This window comes from Schistocerca serialis, chromosome 5 (assembly GCF_023864345.2).
Source record: "Schistocerca serialis cubense isolate TAMUIC-IGC-003099 chromosome 5, iqSchSeri2.2, whole genome shotgun sequence".
NCBI lineage: Eukaryota > Metazoa > Arthropoda > Insecta > Orthoptera > Acrididae > Schistocerca > Schistocerca serialis.
In genome coordinates this window covers 139,845,119-139,871,993 of record NC_064642.1, presented here as the reverse complement: position 1 = coordinate 139,871,993, position 26,875 = coordinate 139,845,119, and the positions used below count along the sequence as shown (strand labels likewise).

Below are 26,875 nucleotides of genomic sequence, written 5' to 3'. Positions count from 1 at the left end.
CCCGCTAATGAGTCCGTTCAATCTACGATTGGGTGTTCTCCATCCAACGAGTCACCACCGCAGTTCGCAGATTCCCCAGGCATGTCATCATAATCCCCATTCACAGGTTTTGAAGACATTTCAGGTACTAGGGATGCAGAAGCCCCATCCTTCATTTTGCACTGCAAGGTACCACCAGACCACGTCGTTGACATGTCAATTATGGTGTTAGATAATTGTGTGCTTGTACTGCTCACCAACAGCTCAGACCTGACCCTCACCGAGGAACTCAACATCAAGATAGTGCACAGCTTGTCCCTCCCACAAGAGTGCAACCCGTCATGTGTTCGAGCTTTCATTTCTTTGGACGGCTCAGTATGCATTCAGGGAATGTATGCTCACACGCCGCCTCCTCTCCCATACCACTACTCCCGAGTTGGCCGATGCATCATTCCTCCCATCTGGTTTTTGGATTATGAGTTGGACCGGCAGCTGCCTGCCGCACCTCCGCACACTGACCCAACAGAGATGGAGCTTCCGGTTGTGTGCCTGTTGCCTTGCATCACTCACGCCGACGCTGACACCCACACGACCCCCAACACCCCCTCAGGGCTCATAGACCATACTCCATACTGCGAGGGGGGGTGGGGGGGGGGTGGCTGTGTGGCATCGATAGGTCACATTGACCACACAAATTACAATCTTTGGAACATTAACTGCTCTGACGAGCCACCATATTTAATTCAGTCTGCCTTTGTACTTCATGCGGGTTCATGTATATCAGTCTTTATGGTAAAATATATGTTTATATAGGAAGCTTGGGAACTGTTTATTACGTATATTGAGATCCGTATCCAGAATCCCATACATACTTTCTGAGATCGATGAACATGCATCTAGAAATGCATACTTTCTGTGATAAACATGTGTTTACATGAGGTGTTCAACATGGTGCCCAGTTGTGACAATGCACCCCTCTGCCTTCTGGCATAAGGAATGATGCACTCTTTGAACTTTACCCAGTCTTTGTTGTACCTGCTGGTGCAGTAAAGACATGACCCTATAGTAGCTGCATGTCACTGATTGGCGTGGCGTAGACCAATTCCTTCCAATGTCCCGATAACCAGAATCTAGGGGATTGAGGCCTGGAGAATGAGCAAGCCAAGATGCAGGGTCCCCCTGACCAATCCAGAGGTCCTGAAATGTCCGCATAAAGATGTTCACACACATTGTGACGAAAGTGTGCTAGTCCTTCCCATCATGCATGAACCACATTTGTATTTGTTGCTGCAGTGACACAGCCTCCACCAAGGTAGGTAATACATTATTGAGAAAGTCTAGATAATGTACTCCATGTAACCTTTGTGTAGTATGTATGGCCACATTACTCTGTAACCAAGTATGCCTGCCCAGCCCACCCTGTTAGCCATGCGGTCTAATGTATTGCTTTCCAGGTGGGAAGGCATGCCAGTCCCCGGCACAAATCCACCTGATGGATTAGTGTCAAGGTCCGGTGTGCCAACCAGTCTGTGGATGGTTTTTAAGGCGGTTTTCCATTTGCCTCAGCGAATGTGGGCCGGTTCCCCTTATTCTGCCTCAGTTACACTATGTCAGCGATCGCTGTGCAAACACTTTCTCCACATACACGTACACCATAATTACTCTACCACACTAACATTGGGCTACACTCATCTGGTGTGAGACGTTCCCTGGGGGTCCACTGAGGGCCAAACGGCACGATAACCCTGGGTTTGGTGTGGGGCAGTGGTGGGATGAGTGAACTGCTGTAGCCTGTTGTGTGGTTGTGAACCACTGAGGGCTATGGAGGGGATGAAGCCTCTCCATCATTTCTAGGTCCCCAGTTCCATACAATACAATACAATACAATACAATGCATGCCCGTATGATGATTGAGAATCAGTGTTGATGTCCACTTTCCCGAATTGCTTGGGGATTTACATCTGCCCATACACGCTGGTTATGGAAATTCACAACACCATCTCTTGCGAAACCTGCCTCATCAGTAAATCAAATCTTGGATGTGAACAGTGGATCTGTGGTGTAGATGATATGTGTACAGCAGTTCTTCACAAAGTACCCCAGATAAGAGAGTGAGACACATGTTCTGCTGCTGCTAATCGTTGCATACTGTTCCAATGGGTTTTTTCCACCAAACATAGCACATGCTCTTCCATGTCAGATGCGCAGAATGTGTGGGACCTTCCACTGTGAGTCTTCTGAGGTGTAAGGCTACCTATGTCCCTCAGATGCTGGAAAAATCTGCCAAATAGCTTATCAGAGTAGAGGGCAGGGGCTCACAGGGTATGTCCACTTGCTAAACCATACCAGAATATCATACCCACCATTTCACTTCTCATGTGGTAGGCTTCCATGCTAAAAAGTGGCAGAAGAGATGTATGACACTATTTGTATGTACAAACAGTACAATAAAAGTAAACACGTAAGTGAATCCAGTTTGCAAGAAGTAAATCACCATTATACATACCCAAGCTTGACAGCATTGTACAATAAGGCACACAAACAAGACGAAAATTAACATAGGGTACAACTTGACTAGAACCACACAACAGACTGCAGTCCACCTAAGGGTAGGTAGACTTCTGTGAGTAAGACGTCATAATATCCAGCTGACACATTTGATGGAGCACCAATGCAATGACTGTGCTAATACCTGCAACCAGTAGTCACACAGCCCTTCCTCTGAACATATGTTTATCTCAGAAAGTATGCATATCTGGACACATGTTTTCTGGACTTATTTTTCTTGTTTTGATGAGTACTAGCACCTGTCAAATTATTCAACACTTTCTTTCTTTTTTTTTACACACTGTGTATCTATATGAAGCCCATCCTGATTAATGTTTTGAAATATTTGGGTACCTACAGAGAACTAGATTAAAGCTGAAAAATGAGAAGGGAAAAAATTATTATTAGCAGAATCATAAGCCGTGTCTGTTTCAAATAGATAATATAATGGTCAGCAGAGATTTAGGAACCAGGTTTTAAATTGTAAGACATTTCCAGGGGCAGATGTGGACTCTGACCACAATCTATTGGTTATGAACTGTAGATTAAAACTAAAGAAACTGCAAAAAGGTGGGAATTTGAGAAGATGGGACCTGGATAAACTGACAGAACCAGAGGTTGTAGAGAGTTTCAGGGAGAACGTTAGGGAATGATTCACAAGAATTGGGGAAAGAAATACAGTACAAGAAGAATGGGTAGCTTTGAGAGATGAAATAGTGAAGACAGCAGAGGATCAAGTAGGTAAAAAGTCGAGGGCTAATAGAAATCCTTGGGTAACAGAAGAAATACGGAATTTAATTGATGAAAGGAGAAAATACAAAAAAGCAGTAAATGAAGCAGGCAAAAAGGAATACAAACATCTCAAAAATGATATCGATAGGAAGTGCAAAATAGCTAAGCAGGGATGGCTAGAGGACAAATGTAAGGATGTAGAGGCATATATCACTAGGGGTAAGAGAGATACTGCCTACAGGAAAATTAAAGAGACATTTGGAGAAAAGAGAACCACTTGCATGAATATCAAGAGCTCAGATGGAAACCCAGTTCTAAGCAAAGAAGGGAAAGCAGAAAGGTGGAAGGAGTATATAGAGGGTTTATACAAGGGCAATGTTCTTGTGGACAATATTATGGAAATGGAAGAGGATGTAGATGAAGATGAAATGGGAGATATGATACTGCATGAAGAGTTCGACAGAGCACTGAAAGATCTAAGTCAAAACAAGGCCCAGGGAGTAGACAGCATTCCATTAGAACTACTGATAGCCTTGGGAGAGCCAGCCCTGACAAAACTCTACCATCTGGTGAGCAAGATGTATGAGACAGGCAAAATACCCTCAGACTTCAAAAAGAATATAATAATTCCAATCCCGAAGAAAGCAGGTGTTGACAGATGTGAAAATTACCGAACTATCAGTTTAATAAGCCACGGATGCAAAATACTAACAGGGAGAAAAAGGATATTTACAATTTGTACAGAAACCAGATGGCAGTTATAAGAGTCGAGGGGCATGAAAGGGAAGCAGTGTTTGGGAAGGGAGTGAGACAGGGTTGTAGCCTATCCCCGATGTTATTTAATCTGTATATTGAGCAGGCAATAAAGGGAACAAAAGAAAAATTTGGATTAGGAATTAAAATCCATGGAGAAGAAATTAAAACTATGAGGTTTGCCGATGACATTGTAATTCTGTCAGAGACAGCAAAGGACCTGGAAGAGCAGCTGAACAGAATGGACAATGTCTTGAAAGGAGGATATAAGATGAACATCAACAAAAGCAAAATGAGGATAATGGAATGTAGTTGAATTAAGTTGGGTGATGCTGAAGGATTTAGATTAAGAAATGAGGCACTTAAAGTAGTAAAGGAGTTTTGCTATTTGGGGAGAAAAATAACTGATGATGGTCGAAGTAGAGAGAATATAAAATGCAGACTGGTAATAGCAAGGAAATCGTTTCTGAAGAAGAGAAATTTGTTAACATCGAGTATAGATTTAAGTGTCAGGAACTCGTTTCTGAAAGTATTTGTATGGAGTGTAGCCATGTATGGAAGTGAAACGTGGACAAAAATAGTTTAGACAAAAAGAGAATAGAAGCTTTCAATATGTGGTGCTACAGAAGAATGCTGAATGTTAGATGGGTAGATCACATAACTAATGAGGAGGTATTGAATAGGATTGGAGAGAAGAGAAATTTGTGGCACAACTTGACTAGAAGAAGGGATCAATTGGTAGGACATATTCTGAGGCATCAAGGGATTACCAATTTAGTATTGGAGGGCAGCGCGGAGGGTAAAAATCATAGAGGAAGACCAAGAGATGAATACACTAAACAGATGAAGGATGTAGGTTGCAGTAGGTACTGGGAGATGAAGAAGCTTGCACAGGATAGAGTAGCATGGAGAGCTGCATCAAACTAGTCTCTGGACTGAAGACCACAACAACAACATTAAAACAGTAGTTGCATTTTAAGAGTTTCATTGAATTTACACTTCACCAGTTCATCAATGTACATCTCACATAAATTTCTACCTTGCTGTCAAGAGAAAATAAAATATTCTTAGTGAATATAAATATTTTGCAGTTTGACACTGAGTTTTCATGGATGTTTTGACATTAATATAAACATCATATTGCATCAAAATGACATTTCTTAATATCTGCAGATGCCGAGAGTCAACATTTGCAGTTCTGTTCTCGTCAGACTTTTGGACATGGTCGTTTGGCTTTTTGGAATTCTCTACCACTGGTAGAGAACAGTATCAGCAAGCCTGATTACAAGGAACTAGCACCCCATTTGGTTCTCCTGTTGTCTACAGACAATATCCTGCCAGGCTACTGGTTCTGAAAAGGTGAGACTGCTAAATCATTTTAATTATTTTAGAACTTATTTCTCCATATAGTACCTACAATTCTGAAACAATTAACATAGCTATGGAAGAAATAATGTGCATTAAAAGTGCCCCATCTGCTAGTAAGTACTGAGAATATATTTATATTGGTAGAATGAATAATAAAGATTCTGCTCTTAAAATCATTGACCTAATTCATCTCTAGTGAGTGCATGCAGAATAATGTGGCTGGTAGATGTGCAATCAATCAGCAGGGCACATGCGGGGAGAGCAGTAGTGCTGGTGGTTACAAGCAGGTGCTCTAGGGGAAATCCGAGTGCTGGAGGGGAAGTGCTGTTCTAAACTGAAGCCTACGCTCACATTTTTTGTAAATATTAAGTGGAACCCCTTTGTGCCCACACTTACATGGTGAGCATTCCAAAAGATCTGTCACCTCTGCTTTGGTTAATTTCTACATTCCCCTAAAATGCAACAAAAGCAGCAATTTATTTATGCCTGGCTTGTAAACAATTTGTAGCTTTCAGAGAAGCACCATGAGTGTTAAATTTTGAAAAAACCTACATTTCTCTTGTTACCCTATTAAAATTTGCTTCTTTTGTCAAAACACAGTGCAGTTTACAATGTCACCTCACTAACGTGTCATGCAGGAACAGTTGTGAGAGAATTCTAAACCAGCCATTGGTTAAGCTTATTAAGGAACTGAGGAAAAATAAGGTTAATACGTTATGAAAAATCACTTCCTTGGTTAAAAATAAATGTGTAATGTCTTGACATTTTTCATTTCACCACCTATCTATGGCCCATAAAAACTACATTCTTTAACTTAAAAAAGTCTGCAGTTAGTGGAAGAACGTGATAGATGGTGAAGTTTTTCATAATACACTCCTGGAAAATGAAATAAGAACACTGTGAATTCATTGTCCCAGGAAGGGGAAACTTTATTGACACATTCCTGGGGTCAGATACATCACATGATCACACTGACAGAACCACAGGCACATAGACACAGGCAACAGAGCATGCACAATGTCGGCACTAGTACAGTGTATATCCACCTTTCGCAGCAATGCAGGCTGCTATTCTCCCATGGAGACGATCGTAGAGATGCTGGATGTAGTCCTGTGGAACGGCTTGCCATGCCATTTCCACCTGGCGCCTCAGTTGGACCAGCGTTCGTGCTGGACGTGCAGACCGCGTGAGACGACGCTTCATCCAGTCCCAAACATGCTCAATGGGGGACAGATCTGGAGATCTTGCTGACCAGGGTAGTTGATTTACACCTTCTAGAGCACGTTGGGTGGCAAGGGATACATGCGGACGTGCATTGTCCTGTTGGAACAGCAAGTTCCCTTGCCGGTCTAGGAATGGTAGAACGATGGGCTCGATGACGGTTTGGATGTACCGTGCACTATTCAGTGTCCCCTTGACGATCACCAGTGTGTACGGCCAGTGTAGGAGATCGCTCCCCACACCATGATGCCGGGTGTTGGCCCTGTGTGCCTCGGTCATATGCAGTCCTGGTTGTGGCGCTCACCTGCATGGCGCCAAACACGCATACGACCATCATTGGCACCAAGGCAGAAGCGACTCTCATCGCTGAAGACGACACGTCTCCATTCGTCCCTCCATTCACGCCTGTCGCGACACCACTGGAGGCGGGCTGCACGATGTTGGGGCGTGAGCGGAAGACGGCCTAACGGTGTGCGGGACCGTAGCCCAGCTTCATGGAGACGGTTGCGAATGGTCTTCGCCGATACCCCAGGAGCAACAGTGTCCCTAATTTGCTGGGAAGTGGCGGTGCGGTCCCCTACGGCACTGCATAGGATCCTACGGTCTTGGCGTGCATCCGTGCGCCGCTGCGGTCCGGTCCCAGGTCGACGGGCACGTGCACCTTCCGCCGACCACTGGCGACAACATCGATGTACTGTGGAGACCTCACGCCCCACGTGTTGAGCAATTCGGCGGTACGTCCACCCGGCCTCCCGTATGCCCACTATACGCCCTCGCTCAAAGTCCGTCAACTGCACATACGGTTCACGTCCACGCTGTCGCGGCATGCTACCAGTGTTAAAGACTGCGATGGAGCTCCGTATGCCACGGCAAACTGGCTGACACTGACGGCGGCGGTGCACAAATGCTGCGCAGCTAGCGCCATTCGGCGGCCAACACCGCGGTTCCTGGTGTGTCCGCTGTGCCGTGCGTGTGATCAGTGCTCGTAAGCCCTCTCGCAGTGTCCGGAGCAAGTATGGTGCGTCTGACACACTGGTGTCAATGTGTTCTTTTTTCCATTTCCAGGAGTGTAGATATATGGCAAAATACTCTCCTCTTTGCAGGCTATCATATGCCAAAATCTCATTTCAATATCTGAAATTGTTTTCAAAATATGATGATTTTTTTGATATTTCACTCTGACTTACATCAGATCAATTTTCTCAAGATATGTGACAGACAGAGGCCTTCAACCAACTTAAAGCAAAAGTCAATATTTTAGCTAAATTTCATGTGCAGCAACATAATATGTAGTATGCATCAAACGTAAAATGGTTGTGACCCCTGTTTCTCATTACAAACGTTTTCAAATTATGTGCTGTGTCTTACTTACATGCAAATATTACGTCATCTATAAGCATTAACAAAAGGGTGGGCACATCATCATGAAACTGACATGTAAAGCTATAGGTAAAGCAAAAATGCCATTTTTTTATCAAACAGATTCTGTAAAATCATTTGAGAAAGAATGCAGGGCAGGCACGTTGATTCTGTCATTGGTGACTGGCCAGAATGGGAGAAGAACACTGCTAGCTTCCCCTTCTGAGCAAACAAAGGACCTTGCCTAGCACTGACTGCCCTGGCAGCCATTGGTGGAGACCTGGTGTTGTGGCTGAAATATTTGTGTTGACAACACAGACGACATAGCTTTTCTGCTGAGACTAAAAATCCTCTAGATTGGATATTATTCCTGACAATAAACCATGAAAATAAATTTGAAAAAAATTGTAATTCAGCATTATCAGCATAATTTTATAAGCATAAAGCAAACAAAACAGAAACTTATTGAAGTATATGTGCTAGCAGAATAGAAATGCAGAAAACCCAAGTCCAAAAACAATTTATTGGACTTGCCAAAACAAAACAATAAAACAATCTCCAAAAGAACATCTGACTCAATCCCAACTGTGGATTGTCACAAACACAAACTGACAAATAATAATAGAAAAGACCTGACTCTTTAAGGGGAGAGAGGGGAGAGAGCACAATCAAACAATTCTACAATGTCAAGATTTTCGTCAGTTATACCAAGTCCATTTGCAAGAGATCAACCAGCTAGAAGAGGCATCTGGACATGGCTGCTGGGGTAGCAGCTCTGTATATTTCCAAGGGGTGTGTCAAAATGTCCTTCGCCAGCAGTGCACCGCCCTATAAAGCCCATGTAGTGGATGTATCTGTCAGAACTATTTGCGATCACATGCCTGGCATATCAAAGTAGTTCCTGGGCTAGCTGCGACCTCTGGTAAAGCTGTTCTACAGGCTCCGTGAACAGGTAGCCATCCCTGGCAGCCATTGGTGGAGACCTGGTGTTGTGGCTGAAATATTTGTGTTGACAACACAGACGACGTAGCTTTTCTGGTGTATAAATGCCCTGTGATGAATGCATCCCGTGCTGGCTGGACTTGAAGTGGGACGCTATGATGTCTAAAGTAGGCCACCGCAGCAGAGCTCCCCATGCCTCCCCCCCCCCCCCCCCCCTAGGTGTGAGTGGAAGGCTCATCTCGATGTTGGGCCTCAGGGCCAACGGCAACAGGAGACCAGTAGTGGTCACAGGCACAGGATCCACCTCCATGGGCATAGGGACCTCTGCCGGATGTCCGCCTGGGGTGTGACTGGTAGCAGTAGCGGAGGTGGCTGTTGGACATGGCGAGGAACACTGGCATCCCTGAGGGTCAACAGTTCTGGAGACAGCAGAGGAGCCAGCTGCGGACCACACTGGGTGTGAAGTTGGTTGGTGTGCTTCTGGCACATCATGCCATCGTCGAGGGTGACTGTCACCATAGCACGACTGATGAGTGACAAGACCCTGGCAGGGACCCACCAGAGACAATTCCAGGTGAACACCATTGCCCAGACCAGATCCTGTAGAGAAAAACGGGGCCATGCCAAACATGGAGGAGCTGGGCAGGAAGAAGATTGAAACAGAAGAGACAAGGGGGATTGAGAAGGGTGGCCATGATGTTTTTCAGCTGGGGATGACCCATCCTGAACTGTGAACCACTAGGAGAGATGAAAGGTGGTAAGGGTATCATCCAGAAGGTGTTGAAGATGCAATTTCGACATGTGGACTTTGAATGTATGGACAAACCATTTGGCTAATTCGTTAGCTGCAGGATGAAAGGGAGTAGTATGAACCAACTTGATGTCCAAGATGGTGCAGAAGGAGGTAAATTCAGCAGATATAAATTGAGGGTCGTTGTCAATCACCAACATCTCCGGAAGGCCCTCAATGGCAAAGATGTGGGAAAGAGCTTGGATGGTTTGGGGACATGCGGGAGGCATAAGGAAACCCATTGCCTGCATCCACAAGCATAATCCAGGAGGAGCTGAGGAACGGGTCTTTAAATGGGACCAAGGAGAAGGAGCAGGAGGCCACAGGAACAGGCATCAAGAGGACACCGAATGAAGCTGTTGACAAGAGGGACATGAGGCCACGATGTGGGTGAACGCAGCGTCCATCCCCCTCCAGTAGACGTGCTGATAGGCAAGTCATTTTGTCAGGACAGTCCCCCAATGACCAATGTGCAGAAGCTCCAAGGCCCTCTGGTGGAGGAGCACAACACACCAATGATCATTTTTCATTATCACCCAAGATGAGGAGGACCGCATCTCTGACAGGTAGGTACTGGTAGTGGTGCTGGTAGGCCCAGACCTCTGGGTGCAGCAGCTGATGACAGTCTGATGGCCATCTATGCTGAACATGGTGCATCAGTGCCTGGAGGGTTGGGTCATCTGCCATGCGCTGTGTGACTAGATTGGAATCTAGCAGCAAATCAGCTACTGCCTCAGCAGCGGCATCATTCAGGTGGAAACAGGAAATCAGGACAGTATCAAACTCAGGGTTGGCACCCATCGGGAGAGAAGAGCCACGTTGGCATGGAGAGCTGTGGCCCAAAATCGGATGCTGTAGGAATATTCCACTAGGAACAAGGCTCAGTGCTCAGTCCTCGTGGGGATGGCGGACATAGCACTGAACAACAAGACCAAAGGCTTGTGATCAGTGTATAAGGTGAAGTGACAGCCATAGATGAAATCCTGGAACTTCTTAAACCCAAAGCTGATGGCCAAGGCCTCCTTCTCAATTTGGCTGTAGTTACGCTAAGCCAGGGATAGTGTTTTGGAGACAAAGGCCACCATACTCTCGACTCCATCAATGATATGAGACAAGATAGCCCTCACACCATAGTCTGCCACATCGGCAGCCAAGGTGAGAGGCTTGGTAGGGTCATAAGGGACAAGGCAAGTCAGCGTCAGGAGAGAAGACTTGAGAAGTGGAATGCCCTATCACAAGCAGGCGACCAGTCCCAGGTAACATTTTATGGAGGAGGTGGTGGAGGGGTTCCGCCAGAGCCACAGCATGTGGGATAAAACGGCGGTAGTAATGGAGTTGACCCAGGACTGACTTGAGCTGGGAGATGTCCTTCAGGGGTGGCAGCTGCTGAATACTGGGGCGTCAGTCGAATGCCATTATCTCTCAAAACATGGCTGAGGTAGGTCACCTGAGGATAAAAAAAGACATTTCTCCTTTTTGCAACATAAGCCAGCATCCTGAAGAGCATGGAAGAGGTGCTGGAGGTTCCGGGCCAAGTCCAGGGTGGAGACGCGAGCAACTAAGATGTCATCAAGGTAGTTAGCCATCCCCAGAATGTCTCTTGTGAATGTTTCCAAATAGCACTGGAAGATGGCCGGAGCACTGGTGACCCTGAACAGGAGGCGGTTGTAATGGAAGAGCCCAAAAGGGGTATTGATTACCAAGATCGTTTTCGATGACTCATCCTTAGGCAGCTGGAGGTAGGCTTCCCACAGTTCAGTTTTGGCAAACACCTTGCCACCAGCCAAGCAGAACAGGATGTTATCAACCTTGAGTTTAGGATAGGGGTCAGTAACAGACTGAGTGTTGACAGTGACCTTAAAATCCCCACAAATGCGAAGAGATCCATTCAGCTTCTCAAGGACCATGATGGGTGCAGCCCAATGACTATTGGGGACCGAGATCAGGATGCCCTCAGCCTCTGGGCGACGAAGTTTCTGCTGTAGATTGTCACAGAGGGCAAACAGTACTGAGCTAGCCTTTTGGAACTTCAGGACTACTGAGAGGAGGAGTTCGATATGGGCTTCAAACCTGGAGGTTCCCAGAGATGTGGCAGAGAACACATCTGGGAAGTCATCCAGAAGCTGCTGCAAGTGATTGTCTGCTGATAACGACTGGACAGCTGTGTCCAAGCCATATATCTCGAGGCCCAGTAAGGGAAAAAGATCCATTCCCAATAAGTTGGTGGCCTCAGGGGCAGCGAGGACCAAAACCCAAGCTGTGACATCATGAGTAAGGTACTTGACCCAAGCCAAGAACCACCCCTGCAGTTGGATGACGTTGTTGCTGTAGCTCTTCAGGGAAGTATGGAATGGACGAAGAAATGATGAACCCAACTGACAGTGGGAATCCCCATCAATGATGGTGGTGGAGGACCCCGTATACACTTGAAAAGGGAGAGGAGTGCTGTCCACCCACACAGTCAGAGTGATCGTTCCATTGTGTGCAGAAAACTGACTGCACAAAGGAAATTGGTGGCAGCAGGTCCGTCTCGTCCATGGAGTCGGCGGTGTCCAAAGCAGTGTGGTCCACGGTCATCAATGACAACCGACAGACCTCAGCTTTGTGACCCTGCTTTCCACAGGCCAAACAGGTCACCCTGCAGAAGTGGCAATCTTCCTCTGATGTGTGACGAAGCATTGACTACAGGAGGGCAACCATTGTCACTGCTGCTGCTGCCACCATTGGCACAGGTGGGGACCAGCACCCTGGTCCTGGAGGGTTGGTGCAGCCTCAGGAGGTGGCCTCCGGCACGGTTGCAGTGATGTGAACTGGCATCATGGGGGGCAAGGGGCGAAGACCTGTGCCGGGGACTGCAGTGTGGAAGCAGAGCAAAAGAACTGCTCATAAGCATGGGTAATGGATAAAAAGGTGTCTAAAGAGGGATCTTTCAGCTTCAGAAGATGAGTCCATAAGGTATCATCCAGGGCAGGGAGAAGAATCATATCATGAATGAGTGCAGAACCATAAGACTGCTTGCAGTGGGTGTTGCCACAGAAAAAGTGACAGTTACAGGGGAGACATTGCAGCATAGCAATCCATTCCCTCTATGACTGCACGGGAAGCTTCTGACAACAGATGAACTTGTGACGTGCCGCCACCATGTGGATCTGAGAGTCAAAATAATCCAAGAGGCTAGAAGTCAACGCCTCGTAGGAGAGAGCATGAAGTTCTGTATCGAGATGCAGCTGTTGCAGAAGGTGATAAACTCCTGGGCCCACAAAGGCGAAAAAAATGCATGATGCTGGACATTACCAGTGACATCATGAGCAACAAAGGTTTGTTCCAGATGAGCCATATAGTTGCCCCAAGGCTCAATGGATTTGTTGAACTTGGGAAACACAGAGGGTGTGGCACAGAGCCCCAGAAGCTGGGAAGCTGGTTGGGACCCCTGGCCCCTGCATAGGCACCTGAACAGGGGGAGGGGGTGGGGGGTTGATGGTGCCAATAGAAATTATTAAATCTGAAGGAAAAGTTCTTCAAAAGGAGCTTGCAAGATAATTTGTGAATGTTGGCAAAGAAGGCAATTTCCCTGCCCTGGAACACTGTTGTAACTATTTCTCTTCATGAGGAAGTAAACAGGCAGAACATAAAGAACTGTAGGTCTATCAGCTTCCATTACATTATACACAAGATATTCACTACAATTATCACAAACCATGTAGGAAAAAAGGATAGATCTTAAATAGGTAAAGGAGAAATCTGATTTAGATATGAATACAGCACAATAGACCATTTTCATAATGTGAATGGAATTATATAACAGAGTAATCTACATGAATTGTCACTTGGCTGACAAGGAGAATCTGTATCACCAAAATATTTTTGCAGCGTGCTTTGTACTGGGGAAACAAAGAAGGAATGGACTACATGTTACTGGAACTTACCTGCAAATATCATAGTTTTACTCATGACTTTGTACTGCTTGCCTGTAGTAGAAATAAAGAATGAAGAATTAATGGAGGAACTTTAGGAGGAAGTTGTAAAATGGGTAAAAAACTTAATTAAAATAACAGTAAACTAGTGTTCATTATTTCGTTTTGCTGCTCTTGCATTTGTCATGTTTGCAGATGTAATCACTGGATGGAAGGTCCACCTGCTGCCCAGAACGCTGTTTATACATAGATACCCAAACATGTTTCTGTACATTTGTGCCATTGTCAGTGGGTTTGTTTATTCAGTTCTGTAAAATGTGAACTTGTTTTAATTGATGATAAATCTAGAAAAAATAGGAGCAAAAACATTTTTTGTTTTTTGTTGTCATTATCTCAATTTCATATTTTAAGATCTTGCAGGATGCTCTGTACACTATTGAGAACTGGTTGCTCATCAACTGCAACTAAATGAGGTTAATGTAGGCTGAACACAACTTTATTCCACAGAAGCATTAACAAGTGGAACACAGTATTTAAGTAACACTCAGCAGGAACCAATTATGTACACAAAAAGCTGCAGCAACAGACATAGAGAACTCTGGCTGAGAGTAGCTCAGCTAGCCTTAAATAGTTTGGGCCTGTCACTGGCTCTGATGGTGATTTCCCTCCCTCCCTCCCTCACTCCCTCCCTTGCCCCCTCTCTCTTCTTGCTTTACCCCTCCCCCCCCCCTCTTTCTCTCTCTCTTTCTCTGAGTTGCACATGCAGCCTTTTGGAAGTACCCACATACACCACTGCACTCTTGCTTTCTTACTGAGATCATGGATTCTTGAGATGTTCATGCTGTTTGCTGGGCTCTGGCTAGGGTGGCATACTGCGGTGGGAGTGAATGGTGTCATCTGTTTTGGGCATGGACACATTTTGCAGCCACCTTCCAGTGTCAAACCATACAGCAACACTGCTGATGCCGGAGCTATTTCCATGTTGACCTTGGGATTGGCTTCAGGGATGGTGCTTGCAATGCTGATGATACTGGTATCAGTGGTTGCTCAGGAATGGGTGACAGAATCCCTGATGATGGCATCAGAAGTAATGCAGGAACTGCTGGTTCAGCCACCAAGGACAGATGGCCTCGCCCATGTAGGCGTGGAGAACTGTCAGCAGCAGGTGACGTGGTGCCCGTTGTGGACAGGCTCAGAGGCAATGGTGTGACATGGGACATGCGGCCATCCATGTGAAGGCAAAACTGATTATAGTGCCTTGAGCAGAGGCCATCCTCCATGTGGATGTTGCAGACATGTTGCACCCTGCATCTGACATGACAACTGGACTTCATTTAGGGCAACATCTGAAACCGTGCATGCCCACAGCTGCACCTGGCTGGAAGAGGTGCAGTGGCTGCACAGGTTGATGTACAGGTGGATGGCGCAGGAGGTGTAGCAGTGTCCTCAACAGGCACCCATACAGTAGCACCGCCAAACTTTCCTCACCAAAATGGCATGGCAAAATGCCGCAAACTCTTGCAATACAAATTGTAGACCATTATCAGACACTAACGTCATGGGTACGCCTTTGAGTGAAAAAAATTTGGACAAGGCTGCAATGGTGGCACTTGCGAATGTGGAATCGCAATGAAAGACATACAGAAAATGAGAACGTGGATCAGTTATCGCCAGCCAATAAACACTGAGAAAGCAGCCAGCAAAATCCACATGTGTGTGGTCCCATTCATGCAATGGCCTCAGCTGAGAAGACAATGATGGTTGGGGAGCTGCTTGGTGCATCACACACTGTGAACAATAGGCAACCAGACTGGTAACATCACTGACCAAGCCAAGCCAAAACATGTCAATAGGCAACACCTTTGTGTGTGATACTCACCAAAGATCTACATGTAATAAATGGAGAACCTCTGAATGAAGCACTAAGGGACCACTACCTGAGAGACAGCATGATCTGTGTCTAAAAGCAGAACACCGTCCACCCAGAGAACCAATGTCAAAAGGTGTAAAATTACACAAGGGGTTGAACATATGAGAAGGTGGTGACTATGGCCAACTGTGTTGAACGAATGTTATGACCTGCCACAAAACAGGATCTGGGGCTACAGCCTTCATGCTGCATGTGTTAGTTACAGGAAAACTTTGCAAAGGGTTCTTCTAGGAACAGTATCGGGTATGTATCCACTGTTGACTGTGTGTTCACAGAAACTTTAAAATCTCTGCAGTGGCTTAACCAGCATGATGGTTTCTTTTCTATAACTAAGGTGGTAGACCATTCACTTGATGTGATAGGCTGAACAATGTCAGATTCCATGAGGTGATCTAATTCATCTTTGACTTGGTCCTTGAGTGCCACTGGAACCAGGTGGGGCCTGTTGAAGGCACGGACAACTTGGTGAGAAAATGTGTAAAAGCTCATTAAAAGTCTGAAAATGCTTGTAAAAAAATTAATTTAATCTCCACTTACCCAAAAAGGACATCACTTATGATGAAGATGGGAATTATCGTATGGCCAGTTCACATAAGAATAAATTTGAGAAAAACATATGTTCTCTAGTTTTTGATAACATTTCTTATGTAATATTTGTTTGTGTGTAGATTTTAAACCCAATTTCTGGGGTCGCTTGTGGTCATTGACTTGCCCAGTTAGCCATTTGCAATATCTATCTGCACAGTCCAATGAGGATGTGATGTGATGAAGCAAGCTGGGATAATTTTAATTCCCCTCTTGTTTTACCATCTGCCTCCTCAAATTTGTGTTTTCACTTTTAACTATTTACCATTAGCATAGGTGAATATAATCTGCATTTTCTTATAAGAGGAAGGTTGGCCCTCAGTTTTAAAGAATTTAACAGCATCTCTAATTTTGTGCTAAGTTTTAGGTATGTAAGTGATTATCTAATTTATTTTGACTATTACTAGTTAGTATCTTTCATTATAGGGTGAATCAGTGATTGTATCGTAACTTAAATTCTGTTGTTGATGTATAAACAAATATAAATCTGGTACTAATTATAAACATTTGGAAGACGAAATGTTAGTAATCTTAAAGCATCTATTTGGCTCTTTTCGAAAACATGTTAGCAAAACCAGCCCTTAATTAATTCCAAAGTAATTACCAGTTTTGTCAAAAGTATTGTTTATGTAACTATATTTGTTAATTTCATGATTTGAACAAATAATTTGGCCCAACCCTTGTAGTAGAAGAAACTGTAAAAGGGAACAATTTTTCAATGTGTTCAGTTAATTTAATGAGTTAAGTTTTAATTGCAATTTCTGTAAATTTAACTTTGAACAATGTGTAGGTTTGGCCCCTATTATTGTGAGCATATATAAGGGCCCAATTTTTGGTCATGAGACAGTCAGTCCATGGCCAAGTTTCAGATGAGGAACCTGTGTTGGTTAGAATAACAATGCTTCAACATAACTGTGGAATAATGTTAGCAGAGCAAGGTTAGGCACTGAAAAAGATAAGTAACAGATTGTTCATAATACTTATACTATGACAACAATACATTTCATGTAGCATACTTAAGAAAGTGAACATCAAGAGCAAAGATAGTCTACTTGTCATACTCAACGTATACAAACAAGAGAACCAAGGAGCCAGATTACCAGCATAACACTACCACTTAATCTGATGACAATTTCAATTTATGTACAAGATACATGTGTTGCTCTCTGGCACGTGGTTTAGTTAATACATCAGCAGGCATTTCCTTTGAGTGCAAATACTTAACAACAATCTCATTTCTTTTAACACATTTAGCCCAAACATGTTTTAATCTAGAATGCAGCACAGAATTTTGTGACAGTCTGATAGAACTCTGGTTGTTCAGTGAAAATGATTACAAGATTTTGGTGCTTATTATTTAACAATTCACTTATTAGCAGTCTCAAATAAAGTGCCTATTTGGCTGCAGAATTCAAAGCTGCATATTTAGCTTCGGTAGTTGAGGCTGTTACATCCTTCAGTTTCTTGCTCTTCCATGAAATTATGTTTTTCCCCAAAATAAAAACACTTCCATGTTGTGACAACCCTGTAGTTAAATCATCTACAAAATTCGAATCAACAAAGCTAGTTATATTCCGATCCTTGAAATCTCCTTTGTCAAACACAATGCCATAATCTGTAGTACCCTTGAGATAACGAAGCACCATTTTTGCTGCCTTCCAGTGAACACTAGTAAACTTACAATTATACTGGCTGAAAACAATTGCTGCATAAGATATGTCGGGTCTTGTATTAGTACTGATATACAGCAAACAACCTATAAGTTCTTGATATGGCACTGGAACTTTATCACCCTGCATATCCCAAAGCTTTAATCCAGCTTCCATTGCAATTCTAACAGGAGCACAATTGACCATATCAAAGCTTTTCAGCACATCTGCAATATAACCATTCTGGTCAAGTTTTAAACTACCTTCCTCCCAGTTTCTGGTTATACACATACCCATACAGGACTTTGCTTCTCCTAGGTCTTTAACTTCAAAATTCTCAGACAATCCCTGATACAACTTATCTTTCATCACACTGTTATGACACAAGACATAAAAATCATCTACGTACAAAGCAAGAATTGCAACATTTTTACCTGACCATTTAATGAATGCACAACCTTCATTGGTATTTCTAACATAACCTAGATCTAAAAGCATACATTTTGCCTTTTCATTCCATTGTCTGGCTGATTGTTTCAAAGTGTAAATGGCCTTAGTTAGTTTATAGACTTTACTCCCTTTTAAAACAAAACCATCTGGTTGCTTCATGAGAATAGTTTCCTCCAAGTTCCCATACAGAAAAGCAGTCTTAATATCAAAAAGATAGCTCTTAAGATCAAGATTTACAGTTAAACTAATGAGAGCTCTAAGAGTGCTATGTCTCACAACAGGTGAAAAAGTCTTGCAATAATCAATACCAATTTTTTTTGTAAACCTTTTAGCAACAAGTAATCTAGCATGATGGAGTGCTGTACCATCCATATTCCTTTCCAGCTTAAATACCCACTTTTTACCTACAATACTTTTATTACTCTTTGGTGGATCCACAAGTTCCCAAACACCATTGTTCTGGAAACACTTAATTTCCTCTTTCATGGCCTTTATCCAGTCTTCTTTGTCACTCCTCAACATGGCATCCTCCAAGTTCACAGGATCTTCTCCCAAAATAGAAAAATCATTTACCAAATAGATGACATAATTCGGGTACTCCTTGGGTTTGGGTAAATGGGCTGACCTTCTGACTGGTTGGTCCTCTTCTGAAGCATCAGGGTCGATCAGCTGCACCTCAGTCTCTTCTGTGTCTGCCACAGACTGAGCATCTGGGATGTAGTGTGGGTCTTGATCTCTGTCACTTCCAGCACTGCTGACTTCTTCTTCTTCCTCTGCCTCTCTCCATTCAAGTATATTGTTTATTTGACCAGAACATAAAGTAATCTTCATTATTAACAGCTGGTGTCCTGGTATTGTCAGTCAGCACCCATTTAGCACAAAAACAACACTCCTGCCTTTCACCATTTTCTTGGAGCTCTGTGGATCAGTTAGTCTACACCCTGTGTTCATTTCATCATAACCTACAAAAACAAGTTCTTTAGCTTTGGCTCCCACTTTCTTCTGTTTTGAGCTGGTATCTGGAGAAGAGCTTGACTACCAAACACCATTAAATGGTTCAAATGAGATACTTTTCCAGCCCATAATTCCTGCGGAGCCTTACCATTAACTGCTCTGTGTGGAACATGGTTCTTTATGTAAACAGCTGTATGGCATGCTTCTGCCCAATACTGCTTAGGCAGACCAGATTCAAATAGTATGCACCATGCCATCTTACAAATTGATCTGTTGGTCCTCTCCACAGCCCCATTCTGTTCTGGGCTATAGGTCACACTAATCTGATGCTCTATTCCATTCTCCCTAAGCAATAAATCAAAATTTGAGTTCACAAATTCACTGCCATTGTCAGATCTAATTGATTTTATCTTTGCACCAATTCTATTTTCTACCTAAGTTTTAAACTCACAGAAAAATTCAAATGTTTGATCTTTACTCTTGAGAAAGTAACAGAATGTCCTTTTGGAATAATCATCCACTAGAACATACATGATGTACTTAGCCATATCATGTGACAATTGCTCCATGGGGCCACATAAATCCATATGCACAAGGCCGAGCAACTCAGATGCACATTGCCCTCCAGTCTTAGGAAATGGGAATTTCGACACCTTACGCGACCTTTCCTGCAGCCTCTGAGCTGGGGGGAGAACACGAACCACTGGTGTCACACTCATCATCACAAGCATCGTCACACACATCACGTGTACCAGAGGGGGGGGTTCGGCGCATTTGTGGTATTAGAGATGGAAGGTGGCACGAGAGTGTGGTTGGGGTGGAAGTTGTATTCTGAAGTTGCCTCATCGTTGAGGCACCAAGCTGGTTTAAGGCACGAGACAGACACTATTTGTATTCTACCGTTGCACAGAATGCCAAAGTTCTGCGGCACTTTGTGTGGGCCTGAGTAGGGCAGGTGTAGTGCAGGTTGTACCGTATCATCGCGCAGCATCATGTACTCGCAAACTTGTAGGTCTTTGTGCATGAATACAGGAGGAACCGTATGTGCTCGTGGGGGTGGGGGGCGTACATTCGCAGCAAAGTGTGAGACACGTTCTATAAGCGTCGGAAGTTCTGACTGTGGGGGAGGATCGGAATCCTCGACAAATTGTGCTGGGAGGACGAGGGGTTTCCCGTACAACAATTCTGCTAGGACGGCTTGCAAATCGTCTTTGTAAGCAGAACGGACACCTAGTAGTACCCAGGGGAGGGCTTCGGAACAAGATCTGTTGTGGCACATCAGCGCTGCTTTTAACGTACGGTGCCAGCACTCAACCAACCCATTGCCCTGTGGGTGGTAGGCGGTTGTATGTAATTTGTTTGCACCACATAGATCGCATAATTTGCCAAAGAGCACAGCTTCAAATTGTTGTCCTTGGTCTGTCGTGACCGAAGACGGGCAACCGAACCGTGCGATCCAGGAGGAAATGAAGGCCCGTGTGACAGAGTCGGCAGTAATGTCTGTTATTGGAATCACCTCCACCCTCCAACTAACACGGTCGATGATAGATAAAATGTATCAGAAACCCTCGGAAGGAAGGAGCGGTCCAACCAGGTCAAGATGGACGTGATGAAACCTGCCTTCCAGTACCTCAAACGAGCCCAATGGTGGGTATGCGTGATGGCTGACCTTAGCGCGTTGGCAAGGTATGCATGTCCATGTCCAGTTTTAGCAGTCTGCTCTAACCCCAGTCCATACGAATCACTCTGTTATGAGGCATGTGGTAGCCCGAAAACTGGGATGTGCTAGATCGTGGATAGCGGCAAATAACTTACGGCGCAAGGCAGCCGGTACTAGGGGGTGGGCAGTACCTGTGGAGACATCACAGAGGACTGGTAAGGCCGAACTTGGAATTCAGCGGGGCTCAATTGAGAGTGAGGTGGACTCGCTATTCAGTAACTGTTGAATGTCGTCATCCGCTTGTTGCTGGGCAGCTAGGTCGTCGAAGTCCCAAGAAAATGAGATCGTACCGACCCATGACATGTAGTCAGCAACGACGTTGTCCGCACCCTTGATATAACGGACGTCTGTTGTGAATTGACATATTAGGCCCATGTGTCTGAAACGGCGGGAAGGTCAGTTGTGGGACAATGCACAGCATCCGCCAATGGTTTGTGGTCTGTATATGTGGTCACTGACCTGCCCTCAATGTCCTCTCAGAAATGCCAAACTGCCTCGTACATAGCAAAGAGTTCTTGGTCGAAAGTGGACCACTTACTCTGGGAGGCTGACAACTCCCGCAAGAAGAAACATAGTGGTTGTGCAGAGCCTGCCACCTGCTGCAGAAGCACAGCGTCGCTTGCGTGAGCTGTGATTGATATTGGGGCATCAGATACCGGGTGCACCAGCGTGACAGCATTCGCTAGTGCCGTTTTTAGTGCATCAAATGCGCGTCGCATGTCGTCACCCCATGGGACCTTGCGGAGCCCTGAAGTATTCTTTCCGATGAGTGCGTCGGTCAACGGAGCGTGTGGGATGTGCCGCCAGAAAAAATTTATCATCCCTAAAAAATGACGTAGGTCACAGTAAGTCTCCAGCAGGGGGAGGTCACGTATAAAGGCGACTCTTTCTGACATGGGGCAGGTCCCTTCCGTGGAAACAGTATAGCCCAAAAATGTCACACTAGCGGACCGCAACTGAGATTTATCGTCGTTGATATGGACTCCATTCTCGGAGAGAATACTTAGAACTGTTGATAGGTGCTGTTCGTGTTCCTCGAGGGTAGTTGATGAAACGAGGATGTCGTCCAAATACGTGTAACAGTATGGCAGTGAGAAAAGGATGGAGATGATAAACCGTTGCCAAGTCAGTTTGGCGTTGTTGAGGCTGTACAGCATGTAACAGTATTCGTACAGTCCAAAATGGGTGATAATTGCTGTTTTAGGGATGTCGTACTGGTACACGGGGATCTGATGGTACACTTTTTGGCAATCAAGTACACTGAAAATGCATGCACCATGGAGTTGGGCTAAATCTTGTATGTTTGGTATAGGGTAGTTGTCTAAAATCGTTCTGGCGTTCAACTGTCGGTAGTCACCACACAAACAAAATGAACCGTCCTTCTTGGGCACTAGATGGATAGGCGAGGACCAATTGCTGTTGGTATGTCGGGAACGTGGTGGTATGCGCTTGGGGCGAAAGTACCTGGTCGTGTGTCAGGCTGGTATATAACATATTCATACGGGATGTTGCTGAGCACTGTGGTGAGGGGAGTTCTTGTTTCACCTGCAGTATGAAGTCCGGAAACTGCCACACGTTTGGATGCACTGCAACATGTGCGGGCCACGGTGTGTGGACTGTACTAGTGGGGTTATGTTGTGCACACGGGTTTAACACTGTAGTCAGAGCCGTCAATGGCTGAATTACTGGCAATTCATCCATGAATGAAATTGTAGGCACACTCATGGCGAGCTCCGGGTCACAAATCACATGGTGGTTCATCGGTGCATAACGGTGGCAGGAGGAAAGATGAGAAACGCACGTACTGTGGTCATATCGAAAAAGTCTGGGGTCACCACTATGGGAATCAGATCGCTTACCTGCCATATTAACCTCAACACCAATTGTATGAAACTCACATTTATTCTAACTGCTCAATTACTCATATACACACATAAACAAGGTCTCGCGAGAGTCACCGGTTGAAACGTACACACAACTGAACAAAGGCACGTGCCAAGACCCGCGTCCTAAGAGCGTGTCAGTGCACAGAGATACCACTCTGCTCTATTCCGGTGGTCGATGACCGCCACAACCCTAATCCTCTCACAACTCATTCTCGTCACACAATAGCGTCCCAGATTGGAATGACTAAACAAATTTGGTTCAAGCGTTAATCTTCAGGCTGAGAAATGAGCAAGATCCTAACCATATCCTTCCCAACCTTCCCAAAGTCATATTCCACTACATACCCAATTTGTCCCAGTCCATCTTTATGCAGCATATATTTCCAACACCTTGCCAAATGTGTCACACAGTATACTGGATTGTAACACACCTATTGTTATGTACCGACTTGACAGAAAATCCTAGGAAGTTCTGGTCTTATGTTAAATCAGTAAGTGGCTCGAAACAGCATATCCAGACACTACGGGATGATGATGGCATTGAAACAGAGGATGACACGCGTAAAGCTGAAATACTAAACACCTTTTTCCAAAGCTGTTTCACAGAGGAAGACTGCACTGCAGTTCCTTCTCTAAATCCTCGCACAAACGAAAAAATGGCTGACATCGAAATAAGTGTCCAAGGAATAGAAAAGCAACTGGAATCACTCAATAGAGGAAAGTCCACTGGACCTGATGGGATACCAATTCGATTCTACACAGAGTACGTGAAAGAACTTGCCCCCCTTCTCTAGAGGAACGGAGGGTTCCAAATGATTGGAAAAGAGCACAGATAGTCCCAGTCTTCAAGAAGGGTCGTCGAGCAGATGCGCAAAACTATAGACCTATATCTCTGACGTCGATCTGTTGTAGAATTTTAGAACATGTTTTTTGCTCGAGTATCATGTCGTTTCTGGAAACCCAGAATCTACTATGTAGGAATCAACATGGATTCCGGAAACAGCGATCGTGTGAGACCCAACTCGCTTTATCTGTTCATGAGACCCAGAAAATATTAGATACAGGCTCCCAGGTAGATGCTATTTTTCTTGACTTCTGGAAGGCGTTCGATACAGTTCCGCACTGTTGCCTGATAAACAAAGTAAGAGCCTACGGAATATCAGACCAGCTGTGTGGCTGGATTGAAGAGTTTTTAGCAAACAGAACACAGCATGTTGTTATCAATGGAGAGACGTCTACAGACGTTAAAGTAACCTCTGGCGTGCCACAGGGGAGTGTTATGGGACCATTGCTTTTCACAATATATATAAATGACCTAGTAGATAGTGTCGGAAGTTCCATGCGGCTTTTCGCGGATGATGCTGTAGTATACAGAGAAGTTGCAGCATTAGAAAATTGTAGCGAAATGCAGGAAGATCTGCAGCGGATAGGCACTTGGTGCAGGGGGTGGCAACTGACCCTTAACATAGACAAATGTAATGTATTGCGAATACATAGAAAGAAGGATCCTTTATTGTATGATTATATGATATCGGAACAAACACTGGTAGCAGTTACTTCTGTAAAATATCTGGGAGTATGCATGCGGAACGATTTGAAGTGGAATGATCATATAAAATTAATTGTTGGTAAGGCGGGTACCAGGTTGAGATTCATTGGGAGAGTGCTTAGAAACTGTAGTCCATCAACAAAGGAGGTGGCTTACAAAACACTCGTTCGACCTATACTTGAGTATTGCTCATCAGTGTGGGATCCGTACCAGATCGGTTTGACGGAGGAGATAGAGAAGATCCAAAGAAGAGCGGCGCGTTTCGTCACAGGATTATTTGGTAATCTTGATAGTGTTACGGAGATGTTTAATAAACTCAAGTGGCAGACTCTGCAAGAGAGGCGCTCTGCATCGCGGTGTAGCTTGCTCGCCAGGTTTCGAGAGGGTGCGTTTCTGGATGAGGTATCGAATATATTGCTTCCCCCTACTTATACCTCCCGAGGAGATCAAGAATGTAAAATTAGAGAGATTAGAGCGCGCACGGAGGCTTTCAGACAGTCGTTCTTCCCATGAACCATACACGACTGGAACAGGAAAGGGAGGTAATGACAGTGGCATGTAAAGTGCCCTCTGCCACACACCGTTGGGTGGCTTGCAGAGTATAAATGTAGATGTAGATGTAGATTGTTGTTCATGTCATGATGGAGGTGGACTGCATAACAGTTTTTGTGCTTTCTGTTACTTGTTTGTATTAACTGTTTGATTGGATTGTATTACTACATCTTGAGGTAGCAGATTCCTTTCTCAAAGACACAAAGTTTGTTCCAGCTTGAAATCTCAAACACCAGACACTACAAAACAAATTCATATCCTGCTTCTTTATCATGCATGTACATTCTAAGACAAAACAAAATAAAATAAAATAAAATGATGCACCATGAAGGAATTATCTGAATGGGATGGAAATTGGTAGATGTGGGGCACATTCAAACAAATGATTACAATTTCAGAAAAATTTGATGAATTGTTCAAGAGAAAGAGCTTCACCAACTCAGCAAGTCAATAACACACTGGCCCTCCTCTGGGTCTTACGCAAGCAAATATTTGCTTGGTGTTGACTGATAGAGTTGTAGGATGTCCTCTGGAGGAATTTCATTCCAAATTCTGTCTTTCATGTTAGACAGTCAGACTCCAGAGCTGATTGGAGGGGCCTGCCCATAATGCTCCAAACATTATCAATTAGGGAGATATCCAGTGACCTCACTAGCCATGGTAGGGTTTGGCAAGCATGAAGGCAAGCAGTAGAAACTCCCAACATGTGTGAGCCGTTATTATCTTGCTGAATGTAAGCCCAGGATGGCTTGCCATAAATATCAACAAAACGGGGCATTGATGTACCACTGCCTGTAGGAATGTCATGGATGACAACTAAAGGGATCCTGCTATGAAAAGAAATGGCACTCCACACCACTACTGATGGTAGTCCAATAACTCTGTCAATCAGTTTCAAACCAAATAACTACTTGCATAAGGGCCAGAGGTGGACCAACATATTACTGACTTGTTCAATTTGTGAAATCTTTATCTCAAATAAATCATCCAATTTCTCTGAAACTATTAGTCATATGTTTGTCCACACATGTAAATCATATCTACTGATTTCCATTCGGTTTTGATAATTTCTTCATTGTGCCTCATTTTCTTCCGTCTCATAGTGTATTTCACTTCTGTTATATATGTTCCATGTTACAGCATACAATTTTAAAATTTCACAATACATATTAGCCTTTGCCATTTCACTCTGTACATCTCCTGTAAGTTTCACTTAACAAGTGACATCCTGACCAGTGCCTTGCATGGTGAGATTCTGTGGTCTACAGTGAATCACTGAGGTGGAACTTCATTTTCATGGAATAGCTTCCCTGATCATCAGGTGTCTCCATGCACTGAAATCCAGTTGCTCATCACCCCTGCCTTGTATATATGCTGCATCCACTTTTGCTCTCATGACTGCAAAAGAAACAGAAAATTTCCCACACAATACACAATCCATAAACAGACACTTTCTTACTAGAAGAACAAGTACGTTTGCACTTAACTTGCTAAATATTGACAATATTTCTTTCTTGTTCATTACTGATAACTACTTTAAAAATATCATTTTATAATGTTCATCTTCATGTTTTGCAGTGCAACGACTGCTCCATTAAATTTCAGCCGTGCAGCCATATAAATTCCATGTCTTCTGATATTTTGGCTGTGTATCATTCAACCATCTTCATAGTGAGCCAAATGACGGACACTCCTCACATTTCAGCACTCACTCTGTCCTTTTAAACATGCAGACTGTGCCACTGTGCATGCAGCCACAGATACACAGCAGTAACAAAAGGCACTATGAATGAAGCCAATGGTGGGCATAAGGAATGCAGAAGAAGACATGGAAAGTTTTAAATGCATAGATTTCCTGCCATGTGCCTGCCTTATCATCAAAAACAAGATGGATTCTCAACAAATACAAACCAAAAGAGATTTTTCACCTTCCACTATAGACAGCAGCACACCTGGGCTCCTTAAAAGTGATTTGGCACTTCAGCAGTCTGGGAT

At 44.2% G+C, this 26,875-nt stretch overlaps 1 protein-coding gene across 2 annotated transcripts in view; it reads left to right on the top strand.

Annotated features, from left to right (window-relative positions):
- Positions 1 to 26,875, top strand: part of LOC126481677 (juvenile hormone esterase-like) — a 499,150-nt gene that overhangs the window by 450,453 nt on the left and 21,822 nt on the right. For both annotated transcript variants that reach the window (XM_050105611.1, XM_050105610.1), the window contains exon 12: positions 5,185 to 5,370. In XM_050105611.1, the coding sequence (XP_049961568.1) occupies positions 5,185 to 5,366 (182 nt within the window). In that variant the 3' untranslated portion in view covers positions 5,367 to 5,370. The remainder of the gene's footprint in view (positions 1 to 5,184; positions 5,371 to 26,875) is intronic.